The sequence below is a fragment of the Cervus canadensis genome, chromosome 2 (assembly GCF_019320065.1).
Source record: "Cervus canadensis isolate Bull #8, Minnesota chromosome 2, ASM1932006v1, whole genome shotgun sequence".
NCBI classification, from domain to species: domain Eukaryota; kingdom Metazoa; phylum Chordata; class Mammalia; order Artiodactyla; family Cervidae; genus Cervus; species Cervus canadensis.
Genome location: NC_057387.1, coordinates 72,977,649 through 72,996,200, shown reverse-complemented (window position 1 = coordinate 72,996,200; position 18,552 = coordinate 72,977,649). Strand labels below are relative to the sequence as shown.

Here is an 18,552-nt window from a genome sequence, read left to right as displayed (position 1 = left end):
GACCCCATGGACTGTAGCCCACTGGGCTCTTCTGTCCATGGAATTTTCCAGGCAAGAATACTGGAGTGGGTTGCCATTTCCTTCTCTAGAAGGGAACAATTTTAAATATATTCATACACACACACACACACACACACACACACACACACACACATATATACATTACACACACAGAAAAAAATCAAGAAGGAGATAATAACAAAACCTCGAAATGGTTGTTTCTCAAGATGGTAGGATATTACAGATAACTTTCATGTTCTACTATGTGTTTATTTGTGCTTCTAATTTTCTACAATAAATATGCAGTTGCTTTTTAGATTTAAAAAAACCTAAATTAGGTTTAAAAAATCTACTCCACATTTTACTTTTTCCCCTACTAAAGAGACAAAATGGTAAGAACCTATACCACTACTGTGATCAATCAGATTCACTTACCACCAGCCGAATATCCTTTATCTCTCCAATCCCAACGTTGATTTTCTTCTTCTCATTCACAGGCAGCCGGATATTTAGAAGGTAATACTTATGAGCCACGGACCCAATTTCCATGAAAGGAAGGACATCACATTCATAGTAACGGCCCTCATGTTCTAGGGTCTGAAAGAAGAGTAGAGGGTTTGAGGCAAGGTCACCATTTCCAATAAACTGTCTGAAGTGTCTTGCCTTTGACTCATATCACCAATTCTAAAAGCTAAGGCTTAAATGTATACATCAGAGGTACACACAATAGGGTACATGGGTTTATATAAGCTGCCACCCTCCCTCCCCAAAATAAAACCCAGCCACATTTGAGGTGGAACCAGAAATCTCAGGTAACAAGCGGGGATTTCTTCTATTTCAACACCTTTCTCAGCTCTTCAATCCTTATTACAGCCTCAAATCAGACTAGCCTGGTCTATAAGGGCTATATAAGAACTTTTAATTGGCAGCGTACTATCAGATACTGTATGGCTTTGTGGAACAGTCAACTCCTTAAATGTTCAGGAGGAAGTCCTTGCTAATGTTCATCACATTCTTGTATCATGATCACTTGTTTACATAGTTTTGGCCTGTAGGAGATGCTACATGAAGCAGGAAATATCTACTTTTTATTGATTTGACCGAAAAAAAAATAGAAGAAGCAACTCAAGGAGCCTTGGAATTTGGAGAAGATACAAAGGGATGAGTGGAATAAGGAGATTAGGTTGATAGAGATGACCTCTTGGAATTTTCTGCCTTTAAATCTTTCTAACTGCCCAAGAGACAAAATGGCAGAAGGGAGCAGAAATTAAATAAACATTTAGCACAGTTTCTAGGAAGTCCTTTTTATCTTTTAAAGCTGGCTTAAAACTCAATATTAAAAAAATCTAAGATCATGGCATCAGTCCTATCACTTCATGGCAAATAAAAGGGGAAAAGGGGGAAGCAGTGACAGATTTCTTCTTCTCGGGTTCTACAATCACTGTAGATGGTGACTGAAGCCATGAAATTAGAAGACAATTGCTTCTGTGCAGGAAAGTCATGACAACCCTAGACAGTGTGTTAAAAAGTAAAGATATCACTTTGCCGACAAAAATCTATATAGTCAAGGAAACAGATTTTCCAGTAGTCATGTATGGATGTGAGAGTTGGACCATAAAGAAGGCAGAGCACTGAAAAATTGTGGTGCTGGAGAAGACTCTTGAGAGTCCCTTGGACTGCAAGGAGATCAAACCAGTCAGTCTTAAAGGAAATCAACCCTGAATATTCATTGCAAGGACTGAGGCTGAAGCTGAAGCTCCAATACTTTGGCCATGTGATGCAAACAGTCGATTCACTGGAAAAGACCCTGATGCTGGGAAAAATTGAAGGCAGAAGGAGAAGAGGGCGACAAAGGATGAAATGGTTGGATGGCATCACCAATTCAGTGGAAATGAACTTGGGCAAACTCCAGGAGATGGTGAGGGACAGGGAAGCCTGGCATGCTGCAGTCCATGGGGTCGCAAAGAGTTGGACACAACTGGCAACTGAACAACAACAGCTAGGAAGGCCTCCTGGACTTCCTGCCAAGCAATTTAAGAGGTACCACCCAGCACAAGGCAGGGGGAGACTGGTGAGTAGGGGCACAGCTTGCTTTTGAAAACAAGATTCTGTTCCAGCCCCACAGGACACAAAGCTTTGTGGCCTAGCTGAGGGGTGGGGGAAGCTCTCAAGTATGGGCATGGAGAAGCAGGAGCTTCAGCAACTGAGGACTCTTTCCCAATGAACCAGACAAGTGTCTGCCTTCATGCTGGGTTTGTATTTCAGCTTTAATGTTTGCCTGGTACCTTCTGATGAAGTGATGGAGGGATGGAATTTGGTATTCCTGAGCTTGAATTCTCAGGGCCTCCAAAAGCTTTTGTAAATCTTCAGAGCAAAAAGTCCAGAGGAGAAAGAAAGATAACAAGGAGTCTGTTCCTTCTGTGATCTTGGGGGTGGGGGAGCGATTTACTAGACAGTCAGAGCTTAAGAGTGCAATAAACAGACCTGCATACAGGGAGAGAAGACACAAATGACAAAAACAGAGCTAGAGCAGGTACAGACCTGGCTCATGGGCTTCCCTCTTTCCTTTCCTACTCATGGTAGACATCACTGATCAGTCATGATCGTTTGTCATTTTCTAAGGTCTTAGGGGCTCTTATCAGAATGACCAGTTGATTAGACATGGCATTTGAAGTTTTAAAAATTCTTCTGTAGAAAGAATCCTTCTTTTCCAAACCTCAGCTGCAAGTCGGATAAGTCTTCCTGTATAGATCTTTCTCTCCTCTGTTCCCTTCTCTTCTACTTATAAATCAAGGCAGGAAGGACTCCACAAAACGGCTGAAAATACAGTATAGGCTCTAATTCAGCCTCAGATGAAACTGAACTAAGGAGGCTGATTACCTGCTCTTGTAACAGCAAAAAGTGGATATTCTGATGTGTTTCCAATAAGCTTATTTACAGAAGTTGAGAGCTTGAAGGCAAAAAAACTTATTTACTAATGCCACTGCCTTCATTACGTGTCTCACCCAAGGTCCCAAAAGTTGTGGCAGAATTGGATTGAGGACTTCCAAGTCCAGCCTCCAGCTCTGATAGGGAGGAGGACACGTGAATGCAGCAGAAAGAAAGGAATGCTGTGCCATGACCTTCAAGCCAAGAAGGCAGGCACTGAACTTCAAGTCAAGAGGTTCAAATTCTAGTCCTGACCTCACCCCTTACTCGGTACCTGGGGAAGGTCATCCACCTCATTTGGTCTTAACTTTCTTTCTAAGTAAAGCGTGTTCAGTCATGTCCAACACTTTGCGATTCCATGGACTGTAGCCCGCCAGGCTCCTCTCTCCATGGGATTCTCCAGGCAAAAATACTGGAGTGAGTAGCTATTCCCTTTTCCAGGGGATCTTCCCAACCCAGGGGTCAAATCTGGGTTTCCTGTATTGCAGGCAGATTCTTTACTATCTGAGCCACCAGGGAAGCCCCCTAAGTAAAGCAAGAAGGTTTACTTATGTGATCTCTTGAGTTCCTTCTAATGCCCCTTCATGGGTCTTCGGTCCCCTGTCTTCCACTCCCTTGTCCCTACACAGAAGGTAGCACCACCACATGAGACAAATGTACTTAAATCCAACAGATTAGAGAGACACACAGGGTCCTGGGATCCTGGCCTGTCCTACCTGTCTCAGACAAATTCACCATATCCTGCTGGGGACTTTCCTTTATGCATTGAGGTTCTGACTCTGACGGTATTTAGGGCACTTAGAAAGAAAGATTTCCTGCTCTCTCTCCCTTCTTTTGCTTTCCCCAGCCCCCTCAGCCCTCCCCTAAATCCAGCATGAGACTGGCTAATTAGGACAAATTACAGCAGGTGGCAACTTGACTTTTTTTTTTTTTAAACTTCACAATCCACCAGGGACTAAAAAGCTTTAAAGCAATTTCTCATTTAATCTTCAGACTCAAGTCTAAATTTCACTGCAATCAAAAAGCATAGATTTCATGATTCATTTCCTTCACACTTTTCAAGGTTTAGTATCTTTCTTGAAAGGGATCATCCTAAAGATAATTAAGCAACTGTCATTAAGAAGCAGTTGCAGGCTTCCTAACAACCTCCCCTGACTCTGCTTCTTGTGCCCTCTAAGAGTTTAAGTAAGGTGAGAAATGACTTTTCCCTTTTTCTGAGAATGAAATTCCATATCCAAAAGCTTTATATCCTTTAGCTTTAAACATCCAACCAGTCTTACCCTTGAATGACGCAATCAACTTGCAGCAATAGTTAGAAAGGTTTTAATTAATTTCCTCCACTGCATACAAAGATCTAGAAATATCACATATCTCTCTTCTGCTCCCTCCAGTTCCTCTCTACCATTCCTTTTCACCTATAGATAACCCCCAAGGGCCTACTCAAAACAATTCTGGATGAATTTGGGGTGGGGGGAACCCTACATTTGATCATTAAGGAAAGGATCTACTGAAGTAACTTTCAAACTTTATCAAGCTTAAGAGAAGGCATTGAAATCCTGTTAACACAGGTTCCTTGGTCTGAACACGCTGAAATTTTGATTGTTGTGTTTGGAGTGTGAAATCTGGAAATCTGCATTTCCTACAAGCTACCAGGTGATGCTGATGCTGTTAATTCTTAGGCCACACTTTCTGTAGCTCTGGTCTAGGAACCCTAGGGAAAGAGAGACTTAACAATAACCAGGTGTCCCAAAAGATGCTTATGTGTAGGGTGCATGGTTGGCCCATGAGAGTTTTAGTTAATATGTTTTGTCCTGGTGGCCCGTCTGGTGAAACATGTCCCAGACTAGATTCAAGTGGTAAGATTCGTTCTGTTATCTAGTCCTTACAGAGATTCCACAGGCAGGTATTAATTATTATTTCATTTGGCAAAGGAGAAACTGAAGCTTGAGCAGATAAAGCAAGCTAGCCTGAGGGAAAGCAGTGAGTGAGTGAAATGGTCTGGAATTGAAGCCAAGTATCCTGCTAGGCTCCTCAATCCATGGGATTTCCCAGGCAAGAATACTGGAGTGGGTTGCCGTTTCCTTTTCCAGGAGATCTTCCTAACCCAGGGATCAAACCCGTATCTCCTGCATTATAGGCAGATTCTTTACCACTGAGCCACCGGGGAATGTTTTGCTCCAAATCCAGGCCTTTAACCAACAGTAATGAACCTGCAGAGCCCCCTTTTAGTCCTCTTCAGGGCAGGATGGGGGCATGGTTCTCAGAGGCTTCAACCTGTCATCCTTACTATTCCACAGGAAAACCCAACTTTGCAGTTATAAGCAAAAGTGAAGCGCTAAATTGATCAACAGAGCAGGTACTACAAAGTAGCCAAATTCTTCAGCAGCAACTGACCTGAAGATGTGATAAACAACATAATCAGGAAAGTGCTTCAGTGCAGTTTGGCCTCTCCTCCATTTCATGCAAAGAAAATAAGATTATTTCTGTCCAGGAAGGGACATCAGAGATCACCTAGCTGGTGATGCTCCCTGTCAACACTCTTGAGGAATGTGAGTAACCATGAGTAACAGTAACTACGGCTCCATTTCAACCTCAGAGACTTTGGCAGGTGGGGGAGGGTAAGCGGGACAGAATCTTGGGGAGGCATGTTTGAGGGCAGCACTTGGCACTGGAAAAGGGCCCCCGCTAATTCTGATTTGGTCCTTATACAATCAAATCCCACTGTTCTCTGAGGGTCACTGAATCCATCCCTATATTTTAATTCCTCAAGATTCTGAGGCCTTCGTCCAAGAGAAAGGGTCTTCCTACACTCAATGCAGGATAGTGACATTCCTCCCTCTGGGTGGTTAAACAAATCTTCCTGGAAGAACCAAAGAAAGCAGAGTCCTAAAGATGTGCAGAAAGACTGAGAGGTCCCAAAGGAAACTAGATTCCTCCCTCAGGCCCTTCTTTTTGTCTATGATGTTTGTTCCCTGGGATTGTCAGTCTTCACACCTACACGCTGATTTTGGCAACAGAGATGCCTAAGAAACAGAGAGCAGACACACGCATTGATCCAGTAGGAACAGATTTCCCCACCTAAAATTAACTAAGCAACATTCTTCAAACACTTTTAGCTGATTAACAAAAGAACAAAGAGCTTATGTTTATGGAGGTATTTTAGAGAAACAACTAAATCACTTCAAACAAACATTCCTTCTTCTGTTCTTTGCTCCTTTGCAGGGACATGAAATATCGAGATTGCCCTCTCCTAGGACAAAGGATGGTGACTACTAACCTTTGTGGGTCATGTCGGCTTAGGAACAAGGAATCTGTCTGAGCAAATGTTCCCACATACCTGGAAACCAAATAAAAACCCCATCAGCTAGGACGTCAAGGTACCCTACCTTGGGGGAGGTGAAGGTACATTTGAGTTTCCGGGGCACTCTCTCATGGGCCATCTCAGTCCACTCAGCAAACATATCATCACGGTAAGCCAGAGAAACATCCATGGAAACTTCTGCATTTTCTCCTGCAAAAGAAAGGATGCACAATTCAGAAATGGCTTCTGGTAAGATACTTGAAAAACAGTTTTAAAACTCTTCTAGGCTCCACCATGGAAACCAATAAGACAAAAGAGATGTATCAGTTCCTATCAAGCACCAAACCTGACTTTCCAACTCTGAAGACTTAAAAATCACAGGATGAATGTCTGAGCTGGATGCTGGGTCCCCTCCCATAACCAACTGCTCTGCTAAGAAGTCAAAGAGCTCCCATTGAAATTCTTCCAGAGACGGCAGTCATAGTCTCTCACAGACAGTTCCAAATGGTCAGGTTCTAACTCAACATGTATCCTCCTTAATTTATACCACTGGTCCTACATCTCCCTATATAAGTCCCATGGCACATGAGGTCATTTTTCCACAAAAGTGCCTTAGTACTTGAAACCTACAGCTCATCTGTCCTCTCCTCTCTGATCAAAATGACCAAGATTTTTCACCACCTCTCAGATAAATGACAAGAACGTTGGGTGCTTTCTTCAGGAACATTCTCGTCTGAAAGAACCTTTCTAAAATTCCCCAAGAAGTTCTCAAATACAGGCTTTCCTGCTTCTCTAAAATGCAAAACTCTTTCTTCAGAGTGTGGACAAAGTTAATTTAAGATGTGAAGGGTTTCTCTAAATTTAAGATGACTTATACACAGGCAGGAATATTAAAATAAGTTCATAGTTAAACAAATGAGCATTCAATATACTTCTGTATCAGTAAGGACCATGAATGGGTTTAACTCATCACAGAGCTCATTAAAGAGATTAGTTTGATAAAAATTACATCTATCCATTTGGTCTGTTTTATACTCTGCTGAGCAAGCTTCAGAATAGAGGAGTCTTAATGGGGGAAAAAAGCACAACTACATTTCTAAAATGACCAGGGTGAGCCAGCTCCCACTGCGGTTATGAGACTGGGCTCAGTTCTGGGCTCTGGAACCTTAACTCCATGTCACATAGGAAACAGGTAAGAATAGCTGCTGTCTAGAAAATTGGGGCTTTACTATCCCTGACCCAGTGTGGCTTGAAGACAATTTGACAGTGCGAATCCCTAGCTCTCCGAGGAAATCTAGGAAGAGAAAGAAATAATGCAGGAGAGAAGGGATGTGAGGCTATTCTGATATAGACAAAACTCCCAATGAACATCAGTGCCCACTCTTTTATTAGTACCATTTAAATCTTCAATCACTAATAATGAACTATCAGAGAGAAAAAGTGAAAAAAAAATCCCACTTAAAATGATATCAAAAAAAGTAAAAAACCTAGGAATAAACTTAACCAAGAAGGTAAAATACCTATACTCTGCAAACTATAAAATACCAATGCAGGAAACTGAAGATGATACAATGAAATGGAGAAATCTCCCATGCTCTTGTAATGGAATAATTAATGCTGTTGAAATGGCCATGCTACCCAAAGCTATCTACAGATGGAATGCAGTACCTATGAAAATACCCATGCCCTTTTTCACAGAACTAAAACAAATAATCCTAAAATTTATATGGGACAACAGAAGACCCTGAACTGCCAAAGCAATCTTGAGAAAAAATAAAGCTGGAGGTATCATCTTCCCAGATTTCGGACTATACCACAAAGCTACAGTAATCAAAAGTGTGGTATGGATACAGAATAGACACATAGATCAACAGAGCAGAATAGTGAACCTAGAAATAAACCCATGCACCTATGGTCAATCAATCTATGACAAAGGAAGCAAGAATATACAATGTAGAAAAGAAAGTCTCTTCAATAAGCAGTGCTGGAGAAACTTGAACAGCTACATGTAAAAGAATGAGATTACAACATTTCCTCAAACTATATACAAAAATAAACTCAAAATGTATTAAAGACCTAAATGTAGGACATGACACTATAAAGAAGAGAATATAAGCGGGACACTCTTTGACTTAAATCACAGCAGTATTTTTTTTGGACCGGTCTCCTAAGGCAAAAAAATAAAAGCAAAAGTAAACAAACTGAAACCTAATTAAACTTTAAAGCTTTTGCATAGCAAAGGAAAGCGATAATAAAACAAGAAGACAACCTATGGAATGGGAGAAAATATTTACAAATGATGCAAACAACAAGGGGTTAATAGCCAAAATATAAAAACAGGTGGTACAACTCAATATTTAAAAAAACCAAATAACCCAGTCAAAAAATGGACAGAAGACCTGAAAAGACATTTTTCCAAAGAAGATATTCAGATGGAACATGAAAAGATGCTTAACATTGTTAATTATTAGAGAAATACAAGTCAAAGCACAATGAAGTATTACCTACACCTGTCAGAATGGCTAGCATCAAAAAGTCTACAAGTGACAAGTTGGGGTTAGGATGTAGAGAAAAATGAAACCTGTACTCTGCTGTTGGGAATGTAAATTGGTGCAGCCACTATGGAAAAGAACATGGAGATTCTTCCAAAAACTAAAAACAGAACCATATGACCCAGCAATTCCACTCCTGGGTATATATCCAGAAAAACCAAAAACACTAATTCAAAAAGATGCATATACTCTAATGTTCATAACAGCCATAGTTTCAACACAAAATATAGAAGCAACCCAAGCGTCCATCAACAAATGAGGGGATAAAGAAGATGTGGTATAGGAAGGAGACTCAAGAGGGAGGGGACATATGTATACCTATGGCTGATTCATGTTGAGGTTTGACAGAAAACAACGAAATTATGTAAAGCAATTATCCTTCACCTGAAAAATAAATAAATAAATAAAAAAGATGTGGTACAATTACACACACACACACACAGTGGAATATTAGCCATAGAAAAGAATGAAATTATGCCATTTGCAGCAATGTGGATGGACCTAGAGAATATTATGCTTAGTGAAATAAGTCAGGGAAAGACGAATACCGTATGTTATCACTTACATGTGGAATCTAAAATAATACTAACAAATGTATATGGCAAAACAGAAATAAATATAAAAAACAAACTAGTGGTTACCTGTAGGGAGAGGAGACGGGGAGGGGCATGTCAGGGGTATGATGTTAAGAGATACAAACTACTATGTATAAAACAAACAACAAGGACATATTGTATAGCTCAGAGGATTGTAGCCATTATCTTATAATAACTGAATAGAGTATAACATGCGAAAAAGAAAATCTGAATCTCCATGCTATATATCTGAAACTAATATAATATTGTAAATCAACTATACTTCAATGAAAAAAATAACTAAAGATAATAAATCCTCAGTCAAATATGGTGAATTGGCCACCTGTGTTTTCCTTATCTCACTCCTGAAACTCCACCGAAAAACAAAACAAAAAACAGGAAAGGAAAATAAAAGCCATTAAATCACAAGGGGGGAAAATGATAGTGACAGGAGCAGATCAGAGATTGCAACAATTGTTTTGAAGATGAAAAATAGAGGAAGTAGGATTTCCTGGCAGCCACAAAGATGGGCACAGCTGAAACTCCACAGAAGGGATATTTTGAAAAAGTGAGCCAATATGTCCAATAGACCCCCCCAAGCCACTCAGAACTGGAAAGTACCAGGTGTTGCATAAGACAGGAAAGGCAAGATGCTGATGACAGAGAAGTGGGGTCAAAGTCTATACACAGAGTCACTGGAACCCCAGTTCTCATCCATCTTCTCAGCTCCACACAGTCCAGGAGGAGACCCTGGACTTGAGGACACCAGGCTGTGCAGAGACCCAGGGCTGAGAATGCAGAATAATAGGAGTTTGTGTAAGAAACTGCGGGATGCCTGGCTTGGCAGAAGCAATAATCAGAGTTTGTATATCCTCTTGGTTAGGAGCCAGAGTGACTACAACTGCTCCTTGCTTGGCAGCCTCAGTGGTCCAAAGAAAGAACTGGCCAGAGCTTCCATCTGTGAGTTGAGTATCAGGTACCAAGTTACCTCCTTTTCACTTCTAACCCTGGGATTAGGAATTGGGACTGTCAACTCTATTGAAAGGGCATTTCCACAGAACTCAACAGCATAAATATGAAAGGTATAAAGGAAGTTATCAGTTCTTATGTTGAGCTCCTTGGAGGGCCAGGGTTCAGGGCAGCACTGGCCTTAGATACAACACAGCAGGAGAGGTCCTGAATCTCGGCCCCAGACTTTTAAAGGGTCCTTCTCTAGGAACTTCACTGCTGGCCCAGTGGTTAAGAATCTGCCTTCCAATGAAGGGGGACATGGGTTTGATCCCTTGTCAGGGAACTAAGATTCCACGTGCTGCAGGGCAGCTAAGCCCACACACAGCAACTAGAGAGCCACATGGCACAACCAGAGACGCCTGCGAGCTGCAACTACTGAACCCATGCACGGCAACAAGAGAGAAGTCCACAGGCTGCAGCCAAGAGCACGCATACCACAGCGAAGGCCCGGAGCAGCGAAAAATAAAGAAATGAATGAAAGTCTCTCAGTCGTGTCCGACTCTTTGCGACTTCATGGACTGTAGCCCACCAGTCTCCTCTGTCCATGGGATTCTCCAGGCAAGAACACTGAAGTGGGTTGCCATGCCCTCCTCCAGGGGATCTTCCCAACCCAGGGATCGAACCCAAGTCTCCTGCATCGCAGGCGATTCTTGACCATCTGAGCCACCAGGGAAGCCCAGTGTAAATAAATAAATATATATATAAAATTAGCAAATAAATAAAGGGTCCCACTCTGTCTCACCCTTTCCCAGCTGTTCATTTCTTCTCCGGATGAGAAGACCCTGAAGTGAAAGGGAGATGCTTATCAAGAGCCTAACCTCTCCCCCAATTTATAGAATATGGCCCAGGAACTCAGGAATCCAGAATACATACTCAGACAGCTCTAAGCCTATTTCCACATCCTGGGGAGGAGGACAACTTCCCCAGATCTGGTCTCCCAAAGGGAACTACAAAACTACTTGTGCACCTTTGGGCTCATGAGTGATCAAAGGGCTGCTGTTTATAGGAGGACATGGACAGAGGTTGAGCTTGGAGGGCGGGGTGTCCACACATAAACATATTCTTTGTGTGGGATGGAGTCAGGGATGGGAAGAAAAGACATTGAGAAACCCACACTCCCTGACCCATCACATTTTTGACACAGAATCCCAAGGAGTCCAAGAATCCCAAATTCAAATCCAGACTTCCAGTTCATCATGAAGATAGATTAGCTACATTTGGGTGATAGGACTTGTTTGGCTTAACAATTTGTTGGTGTGATTTATTACTATAGAATATGTAGACATATGGCAGCCATGCCTTCATAGGTACTCTTGCCCTGAGCGCCACAAGTGTTAGGGGTGGGCCTTACAGAGCAGGTACCTCAGGGAGAGAAAGGGCCAGACACACTTGCCTCCTGTCTGTCTTCCTATTTTAAGAGTTATTGCTACCTGGTGGGAATCTCCAAACTGTTTTAAAATATGCTGTTAAAAACAAAAATTTTACAGACTGTTTTCATGTACAATTACTCTCTATTAGGCCCTCATGACTTCTGTGCTTTCATTTAAATGACCTTACTAAACAACTCTATAAAGTGGGCATGGGTATTTCCTTTTGATTAGTAAGTAAACTGAGGCCCTCAGACATGAAGTGACTTGCCTGAAGTTGTATTGTTGGTAATATGAGAAAGAACGATTTTGAAACCTTCTTAACAGACAACCATCTTTTTTGTATTGCTTAAAGAAAACTGGGTAACTTGTGATGAAAGAAGCCCCTCAAATGAGTCACAAAACATGAACAGGTATGTCTTTAATAAAAACAAGGCTCCGTGTGAACACTGTACTCTTTTATCCTCACACCCATCCTATGAGGAAGAAGTCAGATAGAAAAACTGCCCAAGAATACATGTTAGTAAGTGGCAGAGCTAGGCCTTACACCTCAGTCTGGTTCCCCCAGACCCCATCACCCTCTACCATCTTTGTTGGCAGAAACAGAATTCAAAAGAAACCTAATAGTTGAATCAAGCACACTGCATGCAAAGGCCACTTAACTGACCAAACACAACTGTCTAGGGGAAAGAAACATGCAGTGCTTCCAGGAGACCACTGGGAGCATGGCTGCAATTCTCTAACCTGAGAACTGAGGAGAGGAATGGCCAGACCTACAGAGCATCACTGCAGAAAACTGCCTGGAGAAGGATAAAGGGACCCACCCTGCCTGGAGCTGGAAGCCCAGCGACACCTGTGTTCCGATCTTGGATCTGGCCCTAACCTGGTGTGTGATCAGGGACGGGAGACAGCCCCATGTACAGGGGGCAGCTGCTTTCAACTCCAACCCTCAAGAGACAGCATAAGTTATCTTTCCAGACCTGCTGCTTCGAGAGAAGCCAGATTCAGATGGTTATACATCTCTCAATTTTTGAATGTCAATAACCAACTCACTAAAAACAAAACGAAGGGACTTCCCCAGCAGTCTAGCAGTTAAGAATTTGCCTTGTCATGCAGGGGATGCAGTTTTAATCCCTAGTTGGGGAACTAAGATCCCACATGCAGTGAAGCAGCTAAGCCTGCGAGCTGCAACTAGAGAGCCTGCATGGTCTGGAGCCCACGTTCTACAACCAGAGAGTCCACGCACCACAACAAAAGATCCTGTGTGATGCGATGGAGATCCCACGTGCCACCTCTAAGACTCCATGCAGCCAAATAAATAAAAATAAATATCTAAAATAAAACCACCAAAAGGAAACAAAATCTCTGCCCAGGTCAGCTAAGAAAACATCATTCTTTGGGGTGAAGGGAGACACTTTTCATACTGCCCCATACCACTATTCTTTTCTTCCCATTTTACCATCAAGTGAAGTTCTTTCTAAACTTTTTCTATTTTGTTCCTGAAATTTACCACAGGCTCTGCCTAATCCTCATGGATCACCTCCCTACTTTCTGTGCTGTCTGGGGCAGATGTTATCATTCCTGTTCATAAGGCAGAGAAGCCAAGACTCAGCTTCCCCTAGAAACATCAGACTCAAGCTTCTAGAGCTTCATGGCCTGTGGTTCTTACACAGGGAGAATGGCCAGTTCAAGTGACGTGCAAGCCTCCCCTCTCAGGACTCTGTGATCTCCCCCCACCCATGGACACTCACAGTTTCTTCACCCTGTTGGAAGAGGACTTGCCTCCTAGGACGCTGGGTCTTCCCAGGTGGTGCTAGTAGTCAAGAACCCACTTGCCAATGCGGGAGACAGAAGAGGCATGGGTTCCATCCCTAGCTTGGGAAGATCCCTTGGAGAAGGGCATGGCAATCCATCCCAGTATCCTTGCCTGAAGAATCTCACGGACAAAGAAGCCTGGATGGCCACGGTCCATAGAGTCGCACAGAGTCAGACATGACTGAAGCAACCGAGCATACACCTAGGACTTTGTGATCTTTAAATCAGTTACTACACGAAAAATTCTTAGATCAGTGCTGAAAGCATGGTGGGTTTAGCTATTGTTTTTATCATTTCATAAGGGATATGAAAGTAAGTCTCCTATCTACTTTAATTCAAAATAGTTACCAGGTTTCAGAGACATGAACCTCCCACTATGAACCCATATCCAAACCTGGAGCACAAAACACAGAGAAAGGAAAACACTGGGCAGAGGAACCCAGCAGAGCTGTGAAGTCAGCCGCCAGAATCACTTTCTCTTCTGTCTCCAATGGATTCGGAAACAAGCTCAGCTTTAATGACTATGTTGCAGGTAATAAAACACTGGTCTCATGACTCCTACAGTACTGTTTGGGCAATACTCCCCTCCCCACCTCCACAGAGAGAATAAAAGGGAAGCATTCAATTTGAACTCCTTGGGAGAATGGCAGGAAGGCCAAGACTACCTCTGGCTCCCGGAGAAGCTTCTCTATAAGACAAGAATGCTGGTTACACCAGTTCTATGGGGTGAAGCTGTAAAGTATCAGCATAGGGCATTTATAGATTTGAGATGCATGCTTTCCACACCTAAATGAGACCAGCAGCCTTGTTGTCCTGTGGGCTGTCTGAGACTCACATTTCTCAAATGACTTTGGAGATAACATTTTGTTTGCTCGGAAAATCCATTCTCAATACTGGGAAGGGAGGTGTGGAAAGGCACAGCTGGGATTTCCACCCTGTTATGGAAGCAGTGCTCTGACATGAGGAACCTGGAGTGCAGGGTGCTGTGGGAGCAGATCCAGACCGAGTACCATTACAAGCAGAAAGATCCATGCCTTCCCACACTGGGACACACAGACCAAGCATACCCTTAAGAAGCATTTATCTCTGCATGAGTTAAACCATCCTGCCCTTCATGGGAAAAGTGTTTGCCAATCAGTTTTGTGAAGACAAGTGGAAAGCCAGAGAGGTGAGCAAGTCCTCAGCATAAGCCAAAAATGATGGGGGAGGGGGGACAAAGAGCTAGGAAACAGCGTGAACACCCCAAAAAACCTAGGGCAGCTGCTTAATGTCAGAATGGCCCCTGGGAGAGAGGCTGAAGTTATGAAAGATGAGCCTTCTTTGAGGAATTCATCAGAATGCTTCTTACTTACACTTTTGGAAATAGGCATTTGCCAGTCAGGATATTACAGAGTGTGGGGGCCAAACAGATCCACTTTTCAGTTTTATCTTTATGTCTTCTTAGCTAAGTGACTTTTGATTAAGTCCATTTCCACCTCTGCAATATAGCAACAGTGGGGACCTACTTCCCAAGGTTGTTGACAGAGTCACTTGGCATATAAACACTTAAAAATCCTCATTTCTTTTCCATCCAGTCCCATGATGATTAGGTGATATTATTGATCAGTTAAAGAAATAAAGGGGAAAAGGGGGAGGGCAAGTTACATTAAGAGAAAATAAAGAATTATTTTATGGTTGTCAAAAGCTTTTCAGTTCCCTGAGAAAACTTGATTTCCCTGGACCCTTGCCCTGAGAAAAAATTAGAGATTTAAAATGCTCACACACATTCCCACATTACATAGGGGAGCTGCCAGTCACCAGGTTTGTTTGGGTAACCTCAGAAGGAGGCCGTGCAGACCAGCCTCCTCCCAGCCTCCTGCAGACATATAATCTGGGGTTATTTATGCCAGCGTTCCTTCCCTGATCAAAAACTCCCTGACCTGGCTTGTATTTTCTTGACGCTTTCAATTAAGGAAATAACAAAACCAACCCTGTCCTATATCCATGGTTAGGTCTGGCAAAAATGGACTCAGCTAATTATAAATTTGGTCCTGGCTGTTTTTTTAAGATGCCCTACAGGCCTGGGTATGAGGTAGTTATAAAATGAATGAGTACAATTATTTCACAAACCAGACTAACAGTTGAGTTCACCTGTCTCACTTTTACCCCATCATGTCAAGCATTTGCATTGTGGAGAAATATTTTTCACATGTAAGACATTTTTCTAAGCATCATCAGAATGATCCCTTGCTATATTCTGAAGCAGTATCTCCTAACTGAAGTAACTTGTCTATGAAAATATGAGCAGGACACGGTGGAATGTTCCCCACATCAGGCCCTTTGCAAAGTGACATCTTCTCAGAAAATATCCACGTAGCCCTACTGCGTCCTACTGGACTGCTTAAAGGATATACATTTCAAAAAGTAGCTGGGGCATCAAATGTTTTGTAAACAAATGAATTGGTAGGACAACAGAATATAGAAAAACCACATCCTGGTGTTCACTGAGTTGTAGAGTAGCTCTTTTCCCCTCCTTATTTTATTTAAGCTTCTTGGCTGCATAGCATACAGGATCTTAGTTCCCCAACCAGGGAATGAACCCAAGCCACCTACAGTGGAGACATGGAGCCTTAACCATCGGACCACCAGGGAAATCCCACTCCTTCCCCTTCCAACTCAGCACACTCATTCTGAGGGGTCTCATCACTTCCTGGGGCATCAGCCACCTCTCAAGTTCAGATTTCCCTCCTGAGTTTCAAATCTGCATGCCCACTTCCCATTGGATGGATGGCTCTATTTCCACAGTTCACAAAAGAAAGCCAAACCACCAAATTCTGAGCTCATCAAGTCTTACAGATTTATCTCCCTCTCTCTCCTCACCACCACCCTCCACTTGTTCAAAGTGTAAGTGTTAGTCACTCGGTCATGTCCGACTCTTTAAAACCCTGTGGACTGTAGCCTGCCAGGCTCCTCTGTCCATGGAATTCTCCAGGCAAGAATACTAGAATGGGTAGCCATTCCCTTCTCCAGGGGATCTTCCAGACCCAGGGAGCAAAGCTGGGTATTCCACATTTCAGGCAAATTCGTTACCATTTGAGCCACCAGGCAAGCCCTTATTTGAGGCCACCATCATCTCAGGTCTAGATGACTCAAACACATGCCCCATGTATGTTTCTCACACTGTAGTCAGCTAGATGATTTCTAAAATACTTTCAATGCCTTTACATTGCCCTCAGTCTAATCCTGAAACTCCATAAATGGCATACAAGACTAAGACCTGGCTCCTGGTTAGCATCTCAGGATCTCATCTCACAACCGCTTTCCTATCCCTGCCTGCTACACTGGTCACCTTAGCCTGCCATCCCACCTCCAGCCTTGAAGATGGATAAGAGCTCAGGCTCCAGAGAGACACAGCCTGGGATCAGGGACCACCTTGACCACTTGGTGCCTGTGCAATGGTCGGCAAGTCACCGAACTTCTCTATAAAGGGGGGATGACAGTGTGTCCATGTCCTATGGTTGTGAGGATTACACATGCTAGTCACTCACACAGCCCTAGTATACAGTAAGCACTCAAGAAACGCTGACTGCTTTTTTAAGGCTTCCCTGATAACTCAGCTGGTAAACAATCTGCCTGTAATGCAGGAGACCCGGGTTCAATTCCTGGGTCGGGAAGATCCCCTGGAGAAGGGATAGGCTACCCACTCCAGTATTCTTGGGCTTTCCTTATGGTTCAACTGGTAAAAAATCCGCCTTCAATGTGGGAGGCCTGGGTTCGATCCCTGGACTGGGAAAACCCTCTGTGAAAGGGAAAGGCTACCCACTCCAGTATTCTGGCCTGGGAGAAATTCCATGTACTGTATAGTCCATGGGGTTGCAAAGAGTCAGACACAACTGAGCAACTTTTACTTTTCAGTTTCACTAAAAGTTATCTACGCTTACTGCACTTGGGGTCCCTGCTAGCACACAGGGTTTTTACTGGGCACCTTCTTTGAGAGGGTATATTACAGAAGAGCTTTTTCTCTGGGCTGCAGACAGTACTCTGAAGATAGTGCTTGGCATCCCCCCTCATGCCAGAATAACACTTGCTCATCTTCTAGAATTCTACAGACTCATTCCCACCTTCCCTCACCCACTAAACCAGATGGAGGGCTTCTCCTCCTGCTCCTATAGACCCTGTGTGTCCTTGCTGTAACAAGTATCCTACTGCAGCTCAGCTACTGACTACTCGCCTCTATCTCTTTGCCTACCCACCTCCCACTTGGAGAGGTTCTGAGAGCCAAGGACTGCCTCGGTCTTGTTCATAGCTACATCACTCATGTCTTCACAAAACATCATTAAATATTTGCCAAATCAATGAATGAATATAATTCTTCTTTCTCCAAATTGCCTTAAAATCCAAAATTCTCTGTCACTCCATCATTTCTATACCACTTGTGTGTAGCCTACAGCCTGCTATTTTGGGGGCATTCACTTTATTTCCCCTACAGCCTGCTTCCTTTCTCCCACCCCCACACATATGTATACACACACACACACTCTCAGAAAAAAGGATGTTCTTCAAATTTGGCCAAGGGTACCATCAAGGAGCAATACACCTGCTCTCTAGGACTGGGTGGAAACAGAGTGAGCCTGAGGGGGTCATCATTCCCTTCCTCCTGCTCCATCTGAATTACAGTATGGAGTTGCAATAGTGTTCTGCTTGAGAGGGCTAGTAGGGGTAGAGGAGGAGACAACTCCTGAAAGTCCGTCACACTGCAAGGAGATCAAACCAGTCAGTCCAAAAGGAAATCAACCCTGAATACTCATTGGAAGGACTGAGGCTGAAGCTCCATTACTTTGACCACCTGATGCGAAGACTCAACTCACTGGAAAACACTCTGATTCTGGGAAAAGGTTGAAGGCAAAAAGGAGAAAAATGTGACAGAGGATGTGGTGGTTAGATAGCATCACTGACTCAATGGACATGAATTTGAGCAAACTCCAGGATATAGTGAAGGACAGGGAAGCCTGGCATGTTGCAGT

General features: G+C 43.1%; 1 protein-coding gene across 1 annotated transcript in view; it reads right to left on the bottom strand.

The window, feature by feature from the left end:
• Positions 1-18,552, bottom strand: part of WLS (Wnt ligand secretion mediator) — a 115,188-nt gene that overhangs the window by 39,703 nt on the left and 56,933 nt on the right. Inside the window, exons 3-4 of the mRNA XM_043461007.1 lie at positions 6,315-6,439; positions 436-597 (exon numbers count right to left, since the gene is read on the bottom strand). Of these exons, the coding sequence (XP_043316942.1) occupies positions 436-597; positions 6,315-6,439 (287 nt within the window). The remainder of the gene's footprint in view (positions 1-435; positions 598-6,314; positions 6,440-18,552) is intronic.